At 30.4% G+C, this 23,001-nt stretch overlaps 2 protein-coding genes across 7 annotated transcripts in view; one reads left to right on the plus strand and one right to left on the minus strand.

Annotated features, from left to right (window-relative positions):
* The first annotated feature begins 147 nt into the window (after positions 1–147).
* Positions 148–23,001, plus strand: part of LOC126858953 (protein artichoke-like) — a 48,070-nt gene continuing 25,216 nt past the window's right edge. The window contains exon 1 of the mRNA XM_050609722.1: positions 148–288. The gene's annotated coding sequence lies outside the window, so the exon portion shown is untranslated. The remainder of the gene's footprint in view (positions 289–23,001) is intronic.
* On the minus strand, positions 729–21,188 carry LOC126858952 (phospholipase ABHD3-like). Of its 6 annotated transcripts, XM_050609720.1 has the most exons (9): positions 13,349–13,518; positions 12,545–13,242; positions 6,429–6,466; positions 3,062–3,231; positions 2,688–2,898; positions 2,399–2,511; positions 2,010–2,247; positions 1,396–1,561; positions 729–1,315 (listed from the first exon to the last, which is right to left on the minus strand). In XM_050609720.1, the coding sequence occupies exons 1-9, from the start codon at positions 13,462–13,464 to the stop codon at positions 1,143–1,145; spliced, it is 1,923 nt and encodes a 640-aa protein (XP_050465677.1). In that variant the 5' UTR covers positions 13,465–13,518; the 3' UTR covers positions 729–1,142. The 6 variants fall into 6 exon arrangements, with proteins under 6 accessions (XP_050465677.1, XP_050465674.1, XP_050465672.1 ...); XM_050609717.1 differs by lacking the exons at positions 729–1,315; positions 1,396–1,561; positions 2,010–2,247; ... (2 more) ...; positions 3,062–3,231; positions 6,429–6,466 and adding an exon at positions 21,101–21,188 and having other exon boundaries at positions 8,929–13,242; positions 13,349–13,737; XM_050609715.1 differs by lacking the exons at positions 729–1,315; positions 1,396–1,561; positions 2,010–2,247; ... (2 more) ...; positions 3,062–3,231; positions 6,429–6,466 and adding an exon at positions 20,493–20,640 and having other exon boundaries at positions 8,929–13,242; positions 13,349–13,737.

Here is a 23,001-nt window from a genome sequence, read left to right on the forward strand (position 1 = left end):
AGAACAATAAAATAGAAAATATATTTTCTTAATTTAGTCACCAATTTAAATACGAATATTAGCATGCAAAAAATACTTATTTCGACACATTTAAAAAAAAATTTTATGATTTCTCGCTTCTGACATTATAATTTAATGTGATTACAGTGAGGGAAACAGGAACTTTGATGTCATAACGAGAACTGCAACGCATATACAATGTTCGTGATTTTTGATGTAAGAACGACAATATACAAAGTCATTCGAAAAATAGCATCGCTCTAGTAGCTGACGAATAAATCATCTCTGGTGAGTAAATTATTTAATTATGCTTATATGAATATTAATATCACAAATGCACATGTATACATTGCATTGAATATTTATTTATGATAATTTTATATTCGATATATTTTCGCATTGTATAACAATTGCGCTTTAATAACATTTCTACAATAATTACGATACATTCTTTCAAATAGAAAATATATAATGGAAAAAAAAATATTTCAGTTTTCACGCAATTGGTTATTAAAAAATTTAATGTTAAATTTTTATTTTTTTAATATATAATATTTAATACATATTATTTTTTAAATTTATGTATAATAAATAGATCAATTATAAAAATAACATAAGAATATAATGAAAAAAATTATCTTTTAGTTTTATCATATAATACAGATATATATAATTTAATGTATTAAAATGATATGGGAGGGAAAATGGAATAATTGATAAAATAGGTTTTTATAAAAGTTAACTTTTATTGCAATTAATGATATACCAAGGATAAATTTAATAACGTGTTTACTATTACTAAAAATGCAATATTAAAATTATCAAACACTTTTTCAATAAGCATTGAGTTCGTTTAATGGCTTAATCATAAAAAATGTATAGTAGAATTCGGAAGTATTATAACTTTCGAACCGAATAATTTACAATTTTAATTTCAAGCTTTACACCGTCGTGCAATGTAATATAAAAATGCGATGAAAAATTATTTTAGCTAAAATAATAGGATCACATTTCAGTTTACGTAAAAATTAGACACATAAACGATATTATAAAACATATCTTTTAATGATAGCAAAGCAATCAATGTTGACGTATATAATACCGTTTACTCGATCCATAAATTGTGTCAATCTTATATCTTGCTAGTGATCAAAACCTCTGGTGAACACCGCCGCGAAATATTGTGAGAACAATTTTCCCATATATTGTTCCTCCTTGACTGGCCAAACGCCTTCTAGGAAACCAATATGCCCTCCACGCGACGTTACCACTACAGCCACATTTTTGGTTTTGCTTATCTCCTTTAGAGGTATCGCTGAAAATTTATAGGCGTTGAGTAAGATCATATAAAATTATAATAGCGTCATAAGTGATCTTGTCGCGCTTTACGCTTACCTTTCAATGGCTGAAACGGATCATCCGCCGCGTTGAGACATAAAGTAGGAACTTCGATCAGATGCAACTTTTCATCGAGTGTCGCATCACGATAATATTCGTCGACGTTTTTATATCCAAAATGTTTTGCCGTAAAATGCGAATCAAATTCTCTTATTGTTTGGCTCTGTCAAACATAGTAATAATTTAATAATTTACATATGTCAGATAACGTTTTTGTCATAGTAGTCTAGATAGACGATAGACAATATCAAATCTTATACATCATAAATTATATATATATATATATATATATATATATATATATATATACACACACATATATATAGTGAATTTATGCCTAATTTCATTAATAAATTTGATTAACAAATAAGATTCTAAAATTTATTTATGGGAGGTTAACCAAAATAGAACTTTTTATAAAATTGTAAATGTAACATTGTGGTGAACGGTAATAACGAGAAGTAGGGTAAGGCAAAACAATTAAATTACTGTATTCAATAGAGTTTGAAATAATCCATCAAAATATTTTGACAAAAATGTTAAATGCTTATATCGAGAAAATTTTGATATTGTCTGATCTTTTCATGTATTCAAATTTAATAAAAACATACTTTTAGAAGTGTGTCAAAATCTACGCTTTTGAAAGGCCCAATATCAGAAGTATGATATCGTTCTATTGTACGACGTAAATTACTAGCTAGATGCTTATTTAGCATTAAATTTAAGTAATTTTCTTCGGTATTCTTCGTTGCGGCGAACACGTTCCATGGTACCGAGATAATAAGACATGCTTTTAATTTCGTTCTTGCTAGTAAGCCTTGTCGTGCTAAATAATTACCTAAAATCAACCTGTGCATAGCAGAAAACATTTAGAAAAAAATATCCGAATGATTTCATTCAATTTATAAATATATTCTATATATTTTTCTTTTAAACACTGAAAGTACATATTATTATAAGATTTAATATTTGAAAATAAATTAAAAAATCTGATAGTTACCCTCCCATGGAGATTCCGGTTGCTCCGAGGGGTACGTGAGGGTGAAGTTTTCTCACGTGTTCTACAACTTCAGTTAAGTCATCATCGTTAGCAGCATTATACGTTCGTGGGGTCTAGAAGTAATAAATTACGTCAAATTTTCGTTAAGTGGACAGAAAGTGGATTCTGATTAAAAAGACTATTGTTTACAATGAGTGATATAATTGCAGTTTTATTCTCATATAATATCTCTAAGAATAGAATAGAATTATCTACTCATAATATTCAAGTCGTCATGAATAAGCTCTACCTTCAATTTCAATCCGCCTAAACCTCTATTGTTGAAAATTACACATCGTATCCCAACTTTTCTCGCGGCTGATACTAGACATTTGACATATTCCGCTTGACTACCACCCGTAAGACCAGGTAAAATGATAACGATGGGCGAGGTGACAGAGCAATCCTTTTCGGCCCAATCTAAAGCTACTTCACCGCCGTCAGGCAAAGTCAGAATTTCCCTACAAAATATAGAGACAAGGTTACAAAATACAATTTAATATATTATATCATTATCTATTTTTCTAAAACTTAGGAAATAATTTCTCTCTCTCTCTCTCTCTCTCTCTCTCTCTCTCTCTTTCGGCGCGAATAAATTTTTTTCTCTACAATTTCTTCACTAACCTGCGGTATTTGATGGGCGGTAATATTCTGGATCTTAAAAGGCTGGCTATAATGGTCTGTGCTCGCGATTCGAAGCACCATAATGTTGGCCAGAATTTATTCTGTACGAGCGGAATATTCGCTTCCAAAAACGAGCGAAATGGTCCATCGCCGCAAGCCAGCAAAGGTGTCTGAAATCGTAATAGTTTTTTTTTTTATTGGTTTGCATGATGTGATATGAGTAACATGATTGCACAATCGTAAAATTGAACTATATTCTATATATTATCCAGATTCGAACAATTGATCCCATTAATGAATAATTTTTATAATTTATTTCACTATTCATGAAAAGGTAATGAATCAAGTGAACTATATTAAATCATGGATTATAAATATGCATTTGTCAATATAATTATATTGTTGCATAAAATATCAATTAATTCTTATTTATGCGCAATTGATTTCTTTAATACATAACTGAAGAAAGTAATCTGAACGTAACTGATAATATCTGAATGTAAACTGAAGAATTAATCTTTCATGAATCTTTCATTAATCAGGTTCAAGGTCATAAGAATAAAATGGTGTAAACCTGTGGTCTTACTTATCGGAGCAATTGTCTTTAAAAAAAATGTATACTTAAAGCATTTGTTTTTATGTTTGCAATTGAAATATTTTCTTTCATCTTATGGAGGACAATATAAAAAGATATGAGTGAAATAAAAGGAGGATAAAGTATATATATTTTTATACCAAGTAATATAAAACAAGATTATATTATACATTTTAGCACCACACATCGCGCAGATAAAATTTATTGATTAAAATTTTTTAATTATCACATCATTAATGTATTTATTCATAATATAGTTACTAGTATACTAATGTATTATCATATCAATATGCTATTATAATTGCTAGTTATTTCACGACCGATAGCTTATCTGCCTGTGCTGTCTACATGTGTAGAACTGCCTCGTAAATTTAAGGTCAAATTAATAAATTGCATTTTTCCTCGTCATCGAGGGTCGTACGATAGTTCAAACATGTATCGCGGAAATCCTGTCTCTGTGTATCGAATGTTTTGAAACTGTGCCATATGCAGATAATATATAAAAAACTATTTTTATTATAAACTTAGTCTTCTTGAATTTGTTTTGTGTAAAAATACATTTTTTACGCAAACAGCTACTGATATTTTTACGTATTATAATTGTATTCTTTACATATACGCGTGTATATGAGATATAGAAATATAGATAAATATATTAAGTAATCTGTCAATTAAATTCGTAAACATAATTTTCATTTCTAAATTGCTAACAGGAAACATACTCAATAAACATGCGATTAATTTTATCTCTACACTGTTTGTTATTTATTTTGTCTCGATAAAGTATAAACATTATAATAAGATGGTTCTTTAAATAATCTTATAAGATGTGTGTTGACACCCACAATGTCAAGTAATTATTTCAAAAGAGCAAAGAATATTTCGACATTAAATTTTTTGTTACAAAGTTTATCGAAGAAATGATAAGAATTATTAAAATATTGAAAGACGCTTTCAAAGAAGAAACTATGGCGCTAAAGTTTCCAAACTGCTCCCCTAAAGTTCCTAAAGTTATATTAAAGAATGTTTTAATTGATATCTCTTATGACTTGATTTTTTCGATCGAAAAGTTTTAAAGATGGTTATAATAATGAAACATTCTATTTTACTAAAAAACTAATATCTTTTAAACAAATAAATTTTATTTACATTTTTTAATTTCTGTCTACATAATTAATTGTTATATTATATATACATACATATATATAAAATATATAAAAATATATAAATATTATATTATATATATATATATATATATATATATATATATATATATATATAATATAGCATCTTACGAGTAGCGAGATTTTTGACGAGGCACATTATTTAATTTTACGTAAAGATTAGTTCTCCATTCAAGGCAAATAAATGTTGAATCGTATAAAAGGTGCCGCTGGCTGACACTACTTTAACCACATTGCTTTGATATGACTCTTTAGTCAATGAATGCACCCGTTCATGAGGCACAACGATAATGTTGCTCCGTTTCAGAGTTCATCGCATTCATCGATTCTCCGTGCATTATTACCTTTATCGTTATTTCACAGAGTTATTTCAAGATTCCTATAATGGTCTCTGCTGATCTTATCCTCTATCTGAATAATTCTTATTCTCATTCTTATTCTTATTCTCATGCTTCGGAAAAAAAAATCTTTGCGAATCTTTGTTTCATTAATATTGAGTATCATATTTTTACGCCTGATGCTAGACGCGAATCGAATATTTAATTGTATATCCGTGCCATTATAATAAAAAATACAAAAACATTTTTTGTTGATTAAATTCGTTATAAATTCGTTATTTATTTTTAAATTTTATTTTATCTTTCAATCTCGGTGAAGCACTTTTATATTCATTAACAAATAACTAAGAATATTACTTATAATATACAATTATATAATATACAATTCTCTTCTAGGATATGTTCGATTCGCATGTTTATTGTGTATGTTTCCTTTTTTTAACTTGCTGAATATTTAAACCATGTATGATAACGAAGAAATTCGTAGCAATGTCAGATCACGCATGTGTTTATTGCATTATTTATTTATTTATTTTTTTTTTTTTTTGCTATTTGAATAATATAACAGATTGATTTGTCAATTACGCATTTTTTCATCGCTCGTATGTAACCATCACGAGTGCAATTATATTTAATTGAAGACAAAGTTTCCGGTCTGTTGAGCGAGTTGGGCGTGATCTATGGAATTTAACGAATAGTAGGTTAATCTCTCAGTAAATGCTGTTCAGTACGAAATTAATTGTTACATGTATCATGTAAGAGTGGAAGTTTTTAAAACTTCCTGGATTGGAACGGAATGCGATCGATCGTGACATATTACAATTGATCATACTCTTCTCTCTTTCGATCATTTAAAAAAATATATCTCGTGATATAACAATCTTCGTTAAACGCGATTAACGATCGATTATCGCGCCAAAGAATACTTTTACCTTGACGATCTTGCAAAGATATAATGTTGTATGGGTCTGTTTTTTATAGCTGACTAGTTCAAAGCTTATCTTTTTTCTTCCAATGTGAAGAGAAAAAGATAAAGTCTAAACTAGTGAAGTCATTTCAGCTATAAAGAAACAGATAAATGCAAAAACCGATTCCTAACGCAACGTAATATATCGCGATCAATCGAACTTCTTTCTATCTCCCTTCCTCTTGATTATTCTTATAAAATATATCTTGTGATAGAGCAATCTTTGTTAAACACGATTAACGATCGATTATCGGATCATGGAACTTGTCATGTTTTTACTTACTTTGACGACCTCGCAGAGATAATAGATGCAAAAACCGACTCCCAGTAACGCGCCGTAATACAATTTGGGAATATCCGGGATGTTCTCGAATAAATCCATTGTTACGCGTGCGAGATTCTACCTGATAGAGGCACCCGATACAGCCAGCGCAGGCAAGCTACGATGACAAGCTGAAGTCGAGGACTGTCGACGGACTTTACTTGCCGATAATCGGCACTTAACGAGCTACAGTCATGAGTCAAAGCCGGCGAAGGAAGCCACGCGCGCATGCCGTACGAATAATTGAACTGGCCGACTGATGGTTGATTAAACCGAATCGGTATATCAATATAGCAGAGACAAAGATAATACAACAAAGGTTTACATCACGTGCGCGTGAGTCCATTCTGCGCATGCGCAGATTATCGTGCAGATCCAAGTCCTGATACATATTTGATCAAAAAATATTTTTTTTTTTTATTATTTTATAATAATATACAATATTATTATATATATTATTATATTTTATATAATATTATATAATATTATTTTTTATTATATAAAATTCTTCCGTTTTGTTAATCATATAGTATGAATAATAACGTCAAAAACAAAAACAAAAAAATCATGTGCGAATATTTTTGCATGTCGAAATAAATTCATCATCTTTTAGTATGTCACTATTCGCGTTACATAATATGGATTTATAAATATACCAAACCTTTCTTTTTTCTATTATCCTGCATTAATAAATCGTTTATATTTTAAATAAAGATAGATTTTATGAAAATTGATTAGGATTTATAATTATTTAATAATTCATAAATATCTCCTGAAAGAGAGGTCTTCGATATTTTCATTTTATTCATTTAATCCACATGTTACTGAACGCATGTGGTGTTCGAGAATACTAATTTATTTTCACATATTTTAACAAAAAAAAATCACGTTCTTTCTTCCTTCAAATGTGACATCAATGAGGGATCAGTTAAAGATTTTTTTTTTAATAATTAATAAAATCTTAATAAATTATGAAAACTGCAATATAATGCGCAACAATAATTTTTAATTATGCAGGCTTCACAAAGTAATTTTTAATTATGGAGGCTTCACATTCACACGGTTTACGCTTTTGCAAACTTCATGTTTGTCTAAAATTAACTTCTTTTAATAGTCGCATATGAATAGGTAATATTCACAAGTAAAGGCAGTTACACGAAATTCACGACGAAATTACAAACACACTGCGCCTTTCACGCCTGCGTGACAGCGTGATGCGGATTATTACGCAACGATATCATATCAGAGCCGTACCTACAACGTTACATACAACTAGTAGCCTGGGAATATAGCCTACATATTATTACATAAACTTTACAATTTTAACAATTTACATAAAATATTCAACATATCATTGCGACAAATAAATGCAAGATTGTTTATTTAAATGTCATTGACAATTATGCAAAATTAAGCAAAGAAAAAAGCGCGACAAAGAAATATTTATAAATTATATAACACAAGATATTTATATATATTTTATAAGATTCATAATTTTTATAATATATAGATAATATATATTATAAAAATTGAGAGATAGATATATATAAGATATTTATTTAGAAGTCAGAGTTATTTGCGACATATTATTATTTAATAATTACTATTTAATAAATATTTTATTATAATAAAAAATAAAATCTATTTTTACGAAATTTATTTCGTATCCGAATTTTTATATGGATATATAGTTTGACAGCTCTAAAAATCTGCGTGGAAGGTTTCAAAAAAGATCAACATGATTCTGACAATAATATGAATTTTGCGCATAGAAAAATGACATACATAATCACACTCATGCACGCACTCGTGCATATATACATGTGTGCATGAATGCCCGTACTATTGTGTGTATATATGTCTCGAGGTCAAGACGATTTCACTCCGTATATAACGAACGATCAATGACGGATAATCGGGCCTCGCAGGCATCAGAATTTAATTTTTGTTTAGAGTTTAAAGTCTAAAGTCAAAAGCCAAATAACATTGATTATTGCCAAAAGTTAGAAGTTTTAAGTCTCGCTTAAAGCCAAAACAACTGGTACGAGAATAAAAAACTGAACCAAAATAATTGGTGCAACCAATTATTTGTAACCGGGCTTTAGAAATATAAATTTTCACATAATTTTCTTATAATATTTTCATTTTATATTATTTATAGTATTTTACTTGTTCAGATGCTTATCACATAAATGCACTTTGGTAAAATTAAACGTGTGACAAATCGTTGCAACTTCCTCTAATGTAGGATAAAAACAGATAATTTCCGCAGTATTCTAAAAGTTTTATCAAATCATATCTCATCGCTAATAATACTTGTTAACGAATATCTGTAAAGATGACAGAGTTTATATCAGCATGCAGTCAGTAGCATATCAGAGCATCAGTTTTTATGATTGACGTGATTGACCTATAGAGATAATCTTTTTCATCAAGAATGAATGACATAAGAGAAGATATGTATACCAAGAAGATTTACAGCTTTATTAAATACAGTCTTTTACATTTCGTGATTATAATAAACTAATACACATCGTCCGCATTATAATTCGAAAATAATGTTTTTATGTTGTTAGATATATGCGAGATTTTGCACATTTGAATGATCGATATTGTTCGAATGTGAAAGAGCGAAAGAAATATATCTCTTTTTATATCACTTTACTTTCTCTCTTACTTTGGTTAATCTTAGCTTAAATAAATATTTAAAATATAATTAATTCCTTATTTCCTAAATATTGGATTGCGAAAACGAAATTATAGATTGCAGTTTACATTAATAAACGATATGTATATATATATATATATATATATATATATATATATATATATATATAGTTTAAACTGTTCTAAATATTATACATACGAGATTTTTTATACATATATAATGAAATATTATTTTTACATTTTTTATATAATGAATTGTTTTAGATATTTCAATTCAATTTGTGAATTAAACATTATCTGCAAAAAAAAACAAACCTCGAAAAAGAATATAAGAATATGTATTATATAATATATGAGTCAAGTAGAAAAAAATGTCATGTTAATCTAATATTTCTTTTTCGAGCAAGTTTAGTTCTTTTAACTAAAATTTGGTTCGACATTTGATTCGCAAATTTGAAATGTTTTGAAAATAATCCTTGTTGTCTATAGTTGTTTAGAGAAAATTTTTTTAATTATACCAAATTATATATATATACATATATATTTTTTTAAAGATGTGTTCATAGGAAAATTGAGATTCTATCTCACTTTTAAATAATCGTCGATGTAACTTCATAATCAAAACATAAATATTATAGCAAAGCATGCTATAACGCACAAAGTATAATAATTTATAAAACATGACATCGACGAGTTTTATGAATACCATGATGATTTCACTATAAGATCAACTTCGTACTAATTTTATAGTTAGTAGATTTATTCGTGCGATATTTCGCGCATTATAAACTTGTCGTACAAATAATTATATAATGCAATAAAATTTTTTAATTAACTTAAAAATAAGAGAGGCATAAAATATATGTGAATAACAAATTGAAAACAAAGCTATCGTATTTTCTATGTAACAATTGGGTATACTGGAAAATCAGCTTTTAACGATAATCAAGCATTTTCTGTAGCTATTATAAAATCAAATAGAGACATCTAATTTAATAAAGTTCATGGTCACGTACTCACACGCTATTGGATGTGATGATGTAATTGTATTTATACGTATATGTGAACTACTTAATTATGTGAACTATGTAATTGTTAAAAAATCTAGTTACGGTATATTTTTTAGAATCTCGAATTTTATTGGTCAAATAAACAATTGCAAAATAAAGGAGAAAGAGTTTTGTATAATAAATATAAAATAATATTGCATTTTGTTAAGAATAACTTTAGAGAATTTAGAAGAACTAAAATTTGTTATATATAAGGTTACATATATATAAATATATATTGTATTATAAATGTGTAATTGTTACAACTAAATTTACATTATTAATTAAAATTTTATTTATAACAAATGAAAATACTTTAGTAATTATATTTTTTGGTTTAACACTTTTAACAACTAAAATTTTATCAAAAAATTAAAATAATCGTATAAATAAAATTCCATTAAATCAAGACAATGAAATTATATCTGAAAAAAAGTAAGTGTGTGTGTGTACGCATACTTAGAAAACAGATACTTGCAAGATGTTTGCATAATTTTACATATATCGATACGGGAGCACTTCATAAGCTTTATCTATAAAAAAAATAATTATTAACTTAATTATTAACTTAATTAAATATATATTTATTCTTCATATCATCAATGTCTACTATCTTGCAAACAGTTCCTATCTATAAATAAAAAAAGACCAGTCATTAAATGTACAAATGATATATTTACTACTTTTGCTTATGAAAAATAGGCTTTTTATGTTTTTCTAAATCTTTTTTCTATGATATAGAGATATTAAACTTCTCCAACATTTTGTGTATTTAATTAAAAATATGAAATTAACTTAATTTATATATTTGATACAGTATAAAAGAGAGAGGCTATATTTCAATGTGATAAATATATATATATATATATATATATATATATATATATATATATATATAAGACGTTTTCTAAAAAGATATATAAAACTTTAGTTATAATAAATTTAATTTTTATTATTTTGTTCCTTTAAATTTTTTAGCTTTATTTTTAACAACCGATCACATTGGCAGCTGATTATGCTAACATTTGACTAAACATATTACATTATTAACTTGGACACATGAAAATATAATGTTTAATTGATGCAAATAGTTATTATAATATATACTATATATAAAAAAGAGAAGTGTTGTATATATGTATATACAAAACCGAGTATTTGACTTAGCAACATTTCAATGCGGACATACTTTATGATATTTTCTAATACATAAACTATTTTCCGTATCTGTCTTAATCCTATGACTATAAAAATAATGCCACCGAAATGTAAATTTCACGATATCGCTATTAGTTTATGGCTTGTACGATGTAATAATATTTAGCAGAAACTCTCTTATTCAAAGTTCCTCTCTGTGCTTACGTACCTTACGATAATAGACGTTCAGCATCGGATGCTGATAGTTGTTCGCCGCGTATCATGAACGCCAATTACAATTAGACTCGCGAACATACTTAGCCCAAGTACGAGAAGGTGTAAATTGACTGGGATAATGTTTGCGACTTGGGATTGTTTGATTCCCGTCTATTATGTTTCGATAAGTTTCCTCGTCATAGACGCAGGAAAGGGTCTTCCTTCGCTTTACGGAGCCAGTTTCAAAACTGGTAAGTTGACTGCCAACGAGCACGTGAAGATCACCTTTTTCCTGCACGGCCCAATTCCATGTCTCCGCGATAGAGCAATTGCAAATAAACGGATTTCCCATAAGATTGATCGATAGTAAGTGTGGATTTGACTCGAATACTTTTGGATTGATCGTGCGCAATTTGTTATTACTAAGGTCTATGTGTTCTAACGCGTGCAGTTTCTTCAGGCAGCTCAGATTTTCCACACCAGAAATGATATTTCCCGAAAGATTTAATTGGGTGAGATTATTCGTCGTGGTAAATATGTCCTCATTCAAATGCGAGATACCGCAGTTACTGAGATCTAAAATCTCTACCTTAGATAACTGCGTTGGAAGCAACGAGCCTTCGTCGGGTACGATCAGCGGATTGCCACTGAGTTTGACTTCTATTATGTTTGTCGACTGATGGTCACCGAAGATTTTTGGATCAAGAGGTATCTTAAGGTCACAGTTGTTGAGTTCTAGACTTTCCAAACGTGTTAGATTCGCGAATAATCCTTCTTCTAAAGTATGAAGCTCGTTCCCCGAAAGAATCAACTGCTTTAGAAAAGTCATTTGTGCAAAAGTATTATTTCCGACATGACCAAGACCGCAATAAGATATATCCAAATATTCCAAAGATGTCAACGGATTGAGAAGACTGACAAATGCGTCGGATAGCGGATTGTGGGAAATATCAAGTTCCTCGAGATGTTCGAATACATCGAAGGCGTCTGGTAATCTTCGAAGACTACAATTGCTGAGAGAGAGTTTATGAAGCTTGGGCAGATGGCGGAGAACGGCAGTTAAATCGCTGGCGAACATTGGATTACCGCTTAGATTGAGTACGCGTAGTTTACTTGCGTTTGTGAAAGCTTCCTCGGATAGGCGATCTCGTAAATTGCAATACGACAAATCTAGAGATTGAAGGCTGTGTAGATTGTGTCCGAGCGTATCTTCGACATCCAGGTGCCACAATTCATTATTCGCGAGAATCAATTGACGGAGATACAAATTCTTAGCAAAGGCGTCACCCGGTAAATTTGTAATACCGGTTTTACTGATATCCAGATGTTCCAGACGCACCAATGGCGTGAGAACGTTCCTCCAATTTAATGTTTTCAATTGATTGTCTGCTATTTCTAAATGTCGCAAATTTTCCAAGTGCGAAAACGCCTCGGGAGATATGTAGGTTAAATTGCATCCGTTCAACCTGAGATATTCCAAATTCGTTAGATGATCGAAGGGACCTGGTTCTATTCTTTGCAGGGGATTGTGCGACAAATCGAGCTTATTCAAATTCGTCGTATTGTGGAAGAAACCTGTGTTAAGATGATGGATACCGCATGAATTTAGATCGAGATACAACAATGTGCGGCAATTCAGGAAATGTGCTTTAACCTCCTCCAAAGGATTATGTTGAAGCTCCAATGTAATTAGACCGGGGCTGTCCCTGTTGAATTAATTAGATCATTATTAATCAAATTATTTCTGTTTAAAAATACGATTATTAGATTATTAGATTTTACGAAAATATGATTAATATCGAATTGTCTTACCGAAACGCTTCAGGATCTACATGCCTAATGGCGTTGTATGAGAAATCTGCATCCAACAGATACGTTAATCCAGCGAAGGATTCGTATGTCAACTCGGTTAGCTGGTTATGTGCCATCTGAAGGCGCCTTAATTTGATCGAGCTTGGAAAAGGACCGATGTTTGCGATATTATTATCATTCATGTCTAAAATATAGACATTATCGCTAAGTTCGTTGTATGGGATGGTCGTAAGATTGCTATCCGAACAGTCCGTCACCCAGTTGATGCGAAAATAGTGACAATGACAATCTACGGGGCATTCTTGCTCCAGCAGTTCCTCGTTCAGGGTAAAGGCAGTACCAGCCAAGTATAGCAGATACAACGCTGTTGTTATTTTTGCCATTGTAATCTATATTAATAGAAAAAGATTAAAACATTAGTTGTATTTTCATATATTAATACTGAAGCATTTATACAGTGCATCTTTGATATTATATATTTTTTTTTTTCAAGTATTACAAATTATAAAAAAGTAAATTCTTTGGTATATTAAATGTCATAATCTATAACGATATAAAATATTATTAAACTATTATTTATTATAATAGATATGAGTTTTGGAGAAATTTATATTCTTTTTATATTTATTTATATACTTTTTTTTCTTCATGAAGCATATTTATCGATTTGAACATCTGAAATATTCCTTAGTTTTCCAACTTGACATCTCAGATCAAATTAATGCAAATGAGTCAGCCCGGAAGTCGTAGCGAGAGCCGGTAAATTGCGAATACGATCCTATTCATCGCGATGATGAATCACGTTCGACTAACTTTTTACGTTGGCGGAGTGCATTACAAAGAAACGCGTCGACGCGCCTTTGGCTGGTAGACAACTTCCCTACCAAGTCGGAACAGGGCTTTCCGTCAGAATGCTACGTGCACGCTCGGCTGCACCGGCGAGAAGAGAGCCCACCCTTTATTCCCGCGAAATCTCCCGCCTTCGGCCACGAGCGAGCACCATTACAATCGACGTACGCATTCGCCTCTTCGAGAAACTGCCAACCACCCTGTGGGTAATATTTCTCGCCCTCGCCTTTGGCGCCGCGATTCTTTAGTTTTCGGATGTCGTTTCCCCCTTAGGACCTCGTGCGAGAAAACACCGCGTGTCGAAGATAAAGTCATTTGCATTCAGACCCCAGGCGAGATACTAGATGTTTTTTGCGATTGAGTGTCGCTTTTCTTCAACGATTTTGACCGGGGATTTCAGACAGCGGATCCTACGCGATTCTTCAAGCGGAATTTACGCGATGGCAGAAGCGTTCGTTAATTCAATGGATTCGAATGCATCGAAAATTTTCTTTATTTTTTCCATGCCTGCTCTTTCCTCTTATAAGTATCATGCGCGTTTAATTATTCGATATTGATCTTTCTGTTTGAATAATTTGAGACCGATGCGTTGTTGAACAATTGCATTTAACGCATTGAGTGTTATTATTCTTATTGAAGATATACTTGCCAAATCAAAATCACTATCTATATCTAAATGAGTAAAGTGGACGTCTCTCTGGAGAATGATATTGTGTTGACGAGAGACGATTATAGAGCATTAAAGCTGTCCTCAGATCATAGAAGCAAAGCAAGACGATGCAATAAAATTTTATAATAAAGATTTTTATTGCTTGTGAAACGAAACATGTGTTTTATATGCAACAATCAATGTATATTATGATTTCTTACATCATTTATTTTTTGTTACTAGCTATCAGCAAATATATTTATACAAAATACTATAATAAAATTATTACTCGTATACATATTGGGATGAGACATTTGAGTTCCGCATTATAATATTGTTACATAATGTAACAATAATTGCATTTATTTAAGAATATTATTTTACTACAATTATTTTATTTTGTTTTAAGTTATTTTTTAAGTTATCGCTTATATTTAGCTCTATATTTTCACCACACATTTTTATATAATAGAAATTAAGCAGTTTAATCTTTTAACAACTTGCAATATAAATTCAGATAACGTTCAGATAGTTCAGATAGTTTTTGTTAAAAAAATTTAGTTAGTTTTTTATAATAAGATTGTCAAGATATCAATAAATTCCACGAGCGATGTAAAAAGAGGTTTTAGAGATTTTACTCAAGTAAATAAATTAGTAAAAATATTAAATAGTGAAATAAATTAAAGCAAGGATGATTAAGTAATTATTTATGTTTAATCTTTGTTTTAAAATATATCATATTCCATAAAAATCATATATTCCTTTTAAGGAAAGAGGCTACAATTTTATCTAATACTGTTTTTATTGACCTAAAAGAAGTGGCAAAGAGAAATGGCCTTATATCGTTTTATCGCTTTGAGAGAGCTGAGTTTATTAAATTTCGCGCATCAAAGTCTTTCTATTCTGTGAGTTGTACTAGCCATTGCATAAGAGAGAGAATATTTCATAATATCATTATACAAATTGGCGGATGTTCTGTAAAGACGATACCTGCACAAATGGATAACTCATGTACTTTATCAGAGAATGTCGAAAAAATTGCATTATGCGTGCAAATTCAATTTCACATATATATTAGTCTTCGAGGAAATAGAAAAGTACGATTTATATTAATCGTCACATATAATATAAATAGCGCAATTGTTTAATTTAAAAATATTTAATTTAGGAATCAAATATTAACATCCAAAGCACAATGTTCATCTTACATGTTGTTTGGCATGTAAAACAATACAGGTAGTATAATACAGCTAATTGTAAATGCCTTCCTACGCATTTTCATGTAATATGAAATTGAATTTATTTCACCACACTAATATGGAAATTAATATAATTAATATTATATGTAAACATGTACTATATTATTTAAATTTTTAACAGGAAGAATATTATAATATTAATCTCAATTCTCTGTATCTTGTAAACACACTTCATAAATTTAAAAAATTGTTTCCGATTTTAAATGTGCATTCACTTTTTCTCTAATTATATTGATTATACTGGCTTATTTTGGCTATATACAAATTTAATGAATTTAATTTAAATGAATTAATTTAAATATTTAATTTAATTAACTTTAACGTATAACGTAAAGATATAACTCTACTTTAATAATAAATTTTTTTTTAAATATTAGATTAATTTCTTATATAGAAAAATATCTAGATATCAGAAACTATTTAATAAAATAATATTTTTTGATCAATAATATACTTATTATGCATATGATATATTTGTTTTATTAATAATATGTCAAATTTTACAAACAAAGATTTAAAATATTAATACCGAATGTCCAGAAATTTTTATTAACACGAATTCCCGTTAATACTACAGTTAAATATCGAAGAAAAAGATTACATCTCGTGAAAAATGACATACATCTTTCCAAAGAAAAATTCTAATTATATATTGCAAAGAAAAAAATAAATTGCGATAAACTCATGTATCATATAATTACAATCATGCTAATGTGGCAAATGTATTAATTCCTAACATATGTGAGTCTCAGAGTTTTGCTATACTGATGAGTTGTAGACCAAGATACGTTTCACTACAGAACCGACATTTCGTTTATATTTCTTCAAACTCTGAAAAACGATTCTGCTACATGACTGTTATCACGAAGCATTCTCCGCTTATCTCGTCGTCCGTACATCAAATACGTGATCTCGCGTATAGTTTGCATCTAGAATGTCTGCTGGAACTTTTTGTTTTATAGTATTAATATAGTAAAATTTATAATTTTTGGATTATATATATAATAATATATATATATATATATATATATATATATATATATATATATATATATATATATATATATATATATATATATATATTATTATAATATATTACACATTACAATAACAATTATTAAATTATAATAATATATTACAATATTATAATTATTATAATAATATATTATAATAATTATCATTTTATCTTATATGAATATATATATATAGAATATATATATATATATATATATATATATTCCTATATAAGACAAAATAAAATAATTATAAATTAATCATATATTTATTAAATACATCTACTCCATATCTATCCTCTCAAGAGGGTTATTAATAATTTTGACAATTATTTTCATGTTATAATTATTATAAAAATAATATACACTCTAATAATATATATCTCTATTTTACTTATAGTAGGAATAAATTTATAAAGATTATCCACGATGTAAAAAAATGTGTTTCGAAATTTTTGATGTCAGTGATACACGTACTACGTCCTACGCTCGCGACGTAATGCTCATTCATTGCCCGCGCACTTCATCGCACTCCACAGGATGGCTATTTCATTAAATTGCACCGAGGTCTCCGGACCTCGCCGCTCCCGCGACGTGCAACGATGTGCGACGAGTACGTTAGTGGGATGTAATCTGTCTCTACCCGCGAATATATGTATGGAGCTGCGGGCAACCAAATAGCAAGTCATCCGCAGGGGATCAAAAATCTTCTAGATCATCATAATATGAGACGTGTTTGAATAGACGAAAATATCCAATAGTTTATAAAAATTAAAATGTCTTTTGGACATTTCTTCTGTAGATTTTGAATTCTTTTTAGAATAATTTTTTTTCTTTGAAAGATTTTCTAAGGTACTATGATAGAGATAAAATAAGATAAGTATTTCTATATTATTTTTTTTTTTACTTTGTGCGTTTTAAGGATATATGTGTCAAAATTCATAAAAGTATAAAAATTTCGTAGATTGTCCTATTATTTTTTCTGAATATCTGTGCAAAACATGAATACAATTCCCTTAATATTTGGAAATTATTTAAGTTTTAAAGTTAATATTGATTTTTATGGAAAATTGCATATTGTGTAAATCAGCACTTATTGACAATTTTAACAAGGAAAAAACATTGTCAACGAAATAAAAATTTTCACATATATTAAGAAAACACTAATAAATATTTGTGCAAAACTTAATTTAGATTCACTTACTAATTTAAAAATTATTTAATATAAAATGGAGAAAAATATTATCTGTCTTTCTCTCTCTTTCTGCAAATTACTCGTTTTTATTTCTTACAATTGATTTCAGAGGATATGCACGATCAAAAATTTGTGTCATTAATAAAGAAAAATATTAATTACAACTATTTTCTTTTACGAAGACGTCAAAAACTACATTATTTTGATTTTTTTTATAATAAATAAATATTAACATAAGAAATATTTCTTTTTTAATATTGACGGTTTTTTTGCTACAGTCAAAACATCCTTAAATAAACGCTCTGGCAACTTCGCGATTGAATTTAATCTATTCCGGGATATGGTACTCTACGTATTTTGTAACAACAGTACGTAGTAAATGTTGTAACTAAATAAATCGACTCACATTCTTCTCTCTTTATCTTTGTTACTTCTTAATTACTATTCGTGTTGGGAAGTAAATTTTACGTACCGGAGGTATCACGTAGACTTAGAAGACCGACGGTACCGACAATGACAACGTGATGAGACGATGATGATCGCAACGGCTCGCGCGCGCACCTCGCTGGACAGAGATAAATTGAACGGCCGGATTGTCGAGAGCCGCGGTTAAATTAAATCATGTCCAACTGAATTCAGGGTTAAAATCTACCGAGGCGCGCTCTCGTTCCGTCCGCGTACTTTGCATGCGACGAGCTCGAATTTTCGCGGTCCGCGTTCGTTTCAGTCACTTTTGTCTCTCTCTTCTTTCTCTCCTTTCAAAAGGAGATCTGATTACGCATCTAATTTGCATTAACTGATATTAATTTAAGGAGGAGTTAATTATTAAATCAAGTGTCCGTGTTAAGAAATTTAAGGAAATATATATCATGGTTAAAATATTTCAAATACATGAGTATTTAAAGATATTTTCTCTTGATAAATGTTATTTGTATTTGTTAATGTTATTTGTATAAATGTCATTTTTGATCATGATTTTTTAAAAATTAGACTTAATACATAAACGTTATTTTTATTATGAGACAATACAAAATTCTAATTATAATTTAATTAATAATTTAAAATTAGATGCGTCGAAGTTTGATTTCCATTCATGTACGACACATATCTATACGTACAGCTGTTGCACAATTTTTATCAATGCTTGGAAAAATCTGGAATATTCGAAAGAATATTCAAGATCCATCCATGAGGTGGGGGGGGAGGGGGGAGGAAACAAACGGGGATACAAGATCGGTTTTGAAATTTCACGTTTAAAAGCACAATAATAAAATTTTGCACAGCCTAAAGTTTTCTCGTAGGATAAAAATTTTAATAAGCAAATGTTGAAACGTAATACCGCGTGAAAGGTAGGCGCCCCTCGCGCGACCGGCCCTGCCTTCGGATTAAACGAGGCCTCGCGCTTTTCTTAACCTCCCAATTCCTCAACAGAGGTGACGGATTCCTCGATCGAGAGAGCCATCCTGTCGGGCGAGAGAGGGACCTTACCGTGGTTGCCGATGTAGCGTTTTCGAGCGAGGAGTCTCACGTACGACCGAGTGTTATCGCGATTCGCAAGCTTCGGTGGTTCGATAATGCACCCTTACTAACGACCACCGGGATAGGGAAGCTCGTAGACACGACGAGATTTGTGAAACGTGCGCTTGCGCGACGATATTAAGTGCGTCTCTTTTCAAATGCGTCTTGGAAGGCACGCGAATAAAGCTCTTTGAGAACCTTGCTGCGATGCATGTCGATTTGACGACCAGAGGAAAATTAGGCGAACGTATTATAAGTGATGCACTTTCGTGTATAAAAAACGTGCAACTCTTGGGAGAAATATTTCGTGTATACTTACTCCAGTATCAATGTATCAGTGTTTACAAAACGTTCGACGCTGTGTTTTGATAATTAAAGTCTCGTACGTCATGCCCAAGGTTTATCGTCAGACATAATTTGTTTGACACATTTAAAAGTTAATTGGATTATCTTTTAGGATTACTTTCTGATTTATATCGCTGATCTCTAATTATGACATATAGTGTTGCAATGTGAATCATTCTATGTCCAGGTAGACATTTGCGCAATTGCTGGTGATTAACTCGCTATTTTGTAGATCGTGCTGTCTCTCTCTCTCTCTCTCTCTCTCTCTCTCTCATATCTAACAAGAAACGTTATACATTCATATATCGATACTCACGTTTTTTCACATTCCTTTGACAGAAGATCAGGATCAATACGAGACAATCGAACGCCGCGTCGAATGTTCGTTGAAAACACGTTCACGATTGAAACAGCTGATTGATTAATACCGGCCACATGAATAGATTAATATAGGAGAGGGGGAAAAATACGCGCATGCTCCTGCCGTTTCTGCGATGTTCACTTAGCTCGCACGATAATGCTGGTAGTTGCAAGGTTTAAAATTAAAACGCATCTCTCAATACAAGAATGAATTAAACAATTGAGATAAACGAGGGAAAAAAAAAAACTAGCGCGTCATCATACACATCGTATACGTTGTCAATTATCTCAGGCCTGATCGATAGCGGTCATGTGTGAAATGAACCGATTCGTCATCGTCGATGATTTTATCTTGTTCTCTTTTTTTTTAAAGGATTAGTATGATTGTGACTAATTTCTGATATTTTATGGAGAATAATTTTCACGCGAGTATAAATGTGAGATAAATAATAACTTTGGATAGAAATGATCAATTATATTTTGTCCGAATAAGTAATGTGTATTTTTTTTTAAAGCGATGATATTTAGATATAATCGCGATTTGAGAAAAATACTTATCGATACCTTTTGTGCGGGATAATTGCGCAGCTTTGTAGATCGTCACAGTTTGAGGGCCTGTTTTTCACTGGCGTCGCCAGTGAATCTGCAGTTATTCCCCTTGATTATTTAACGAGTTTTACGAGTTACAGCGTCACTTCATATATTCGCTACTTACACTCACATATATCCTTGTACTCGTTCTTCGATTGGCCGGCAGGAAATAAAAATGTAAAATTTATGAACCCTGTCTTATGAGACTAATTAAGAATTTCTAACAAAAGTCTCAGTTTATCGTTGCTATGAACAAAGAGTGATCTTCGATCTTTTTCAAAAATTATTACAGATTACAAGTGTGATGTAAGAAAACATATAAAAATATTTAAAAAAAATAAATAAATAAATATAAACATATAAAATTAAGTATATAAAATATTAAATATAAAAAAATATTAAATATATAAGATATTTTCTTACATCATGGCTCCAAGCTTCAAGATCACGTTGCAATTGGAATCCGCTAACTGACTTTACGTATATAAGACATATTTAAGCAGACGAAAAGTGGGTAAATTAAAGAGATTAATTTGAGGATTAATTTCGCTGAGATATGCGAATTTATATATATATGTTATAAAGAAGTATATTTACATTCTCACATTAAAAAAATTGTTTTTTCTGTTAAAATTGTTTTTTTTTGATGTGTTGTTCAGAAACATTTACTATTTGTTCGATTAGATTATAGATTAAACGACACACAAATAAGAAGCGTGCATATTATAACCGAAATATAATGAGCGCATATCTCAAGTTTAGTCAGCACGTTTTGCTATATCGGCAAATAAGTCGCCGTTTCAGATAGTCGATTTTTATGACAAAACGCTGTTATAAAAACGAAGAATGCAATGAACTTTAATGTCCAGTTAGAATTCTTGATATATATCTGAGATAATAATATATTATTTGTGTGAAACAAGTATAATAAAATTTATAAGAATATATTTCATAATAAAAGTAAACTTTCTTTATTAGGAATATAGCGAGTTTTTATCTATACATATTAGATATTTCGACAAAAAAAGAAAAAAGAGCTTTGGAAATCAAATTTATTTAAAGTATTATGCATATTTTTAATAGCTTTGTTTCTCACATGATTGCCAATGGATACATTGTATACAAGAGATCGGGATGCTTTTTTAAGCTACGATTGCTGTTCGCGCTGGTGATCACTTGCATATGCATTTGCATCCCCATAGGGTCGTCGCTACACACGTATGCATTCAGATTCGAAGAGGACAATGGGAAATCGATATGGGTAGGATATGGTACATGTCACTCTCTCTCTCTCTCTTTGTACATGTCTGTGCACAAGTTGTTTGTTCATGCAGTCGGTGCGTGATTGAATGACACTCCGTTCAGTTACGAAGAATTGTATTCGTTAGAATCGCTGAGGTCAGACGGCTTGATGTATCTGTGTTGCGGGCGAATATATGTATTGCGAAAAACCCTGATCGGAATCTCGTGATCTTGACGGAAGGGGAGGTAGGAAAGAACCAACGATCTGCCAATCCCACTCGTATCAACGACGTAACGAATGAGAAGGGCATCGATTAACTTTGCAATTGACATTAGTTTTCCCGATAGTGCGCCGTTGAATTATCGTCTCGGGATTAATTTTTCCCTTTCTGATCCGCGCACGGAGAGCGTGTCGTGGATTTATTTTTTTTTTTTTTCCTTGCTTGAACGCCGCTTAACGAGAGAATCGAGGTAGGGGAGGAGGATTCACATTTAATGGAACGTAACGTCGGGTATTCTGAATCAACCGGTCGAAAATGTGCGACTCGGAGATTAATGAGAATAGATTCATCGGTAAATCGATAAATTCTGTAAATACATGCACCGTAAATATCGATAGATATAGAGAGGGA

Source organism: Cataglyphis hispanica, chromosome 2 (genome assembly GCF_021464435.1).
Source record: "Cataglyphis hispanica isolate Lineage 1 chromosome 2, ULB_Chis1_1.0, whole genome shotgun sequence".
In the NCBI taxonomy this organism is placed as follows: Eukaryota; Metazoa; Arthropoda; class Insecta; order Hymenoptera; family Formicidae; genus Cataglyphis; species Cataglyphis hispanica.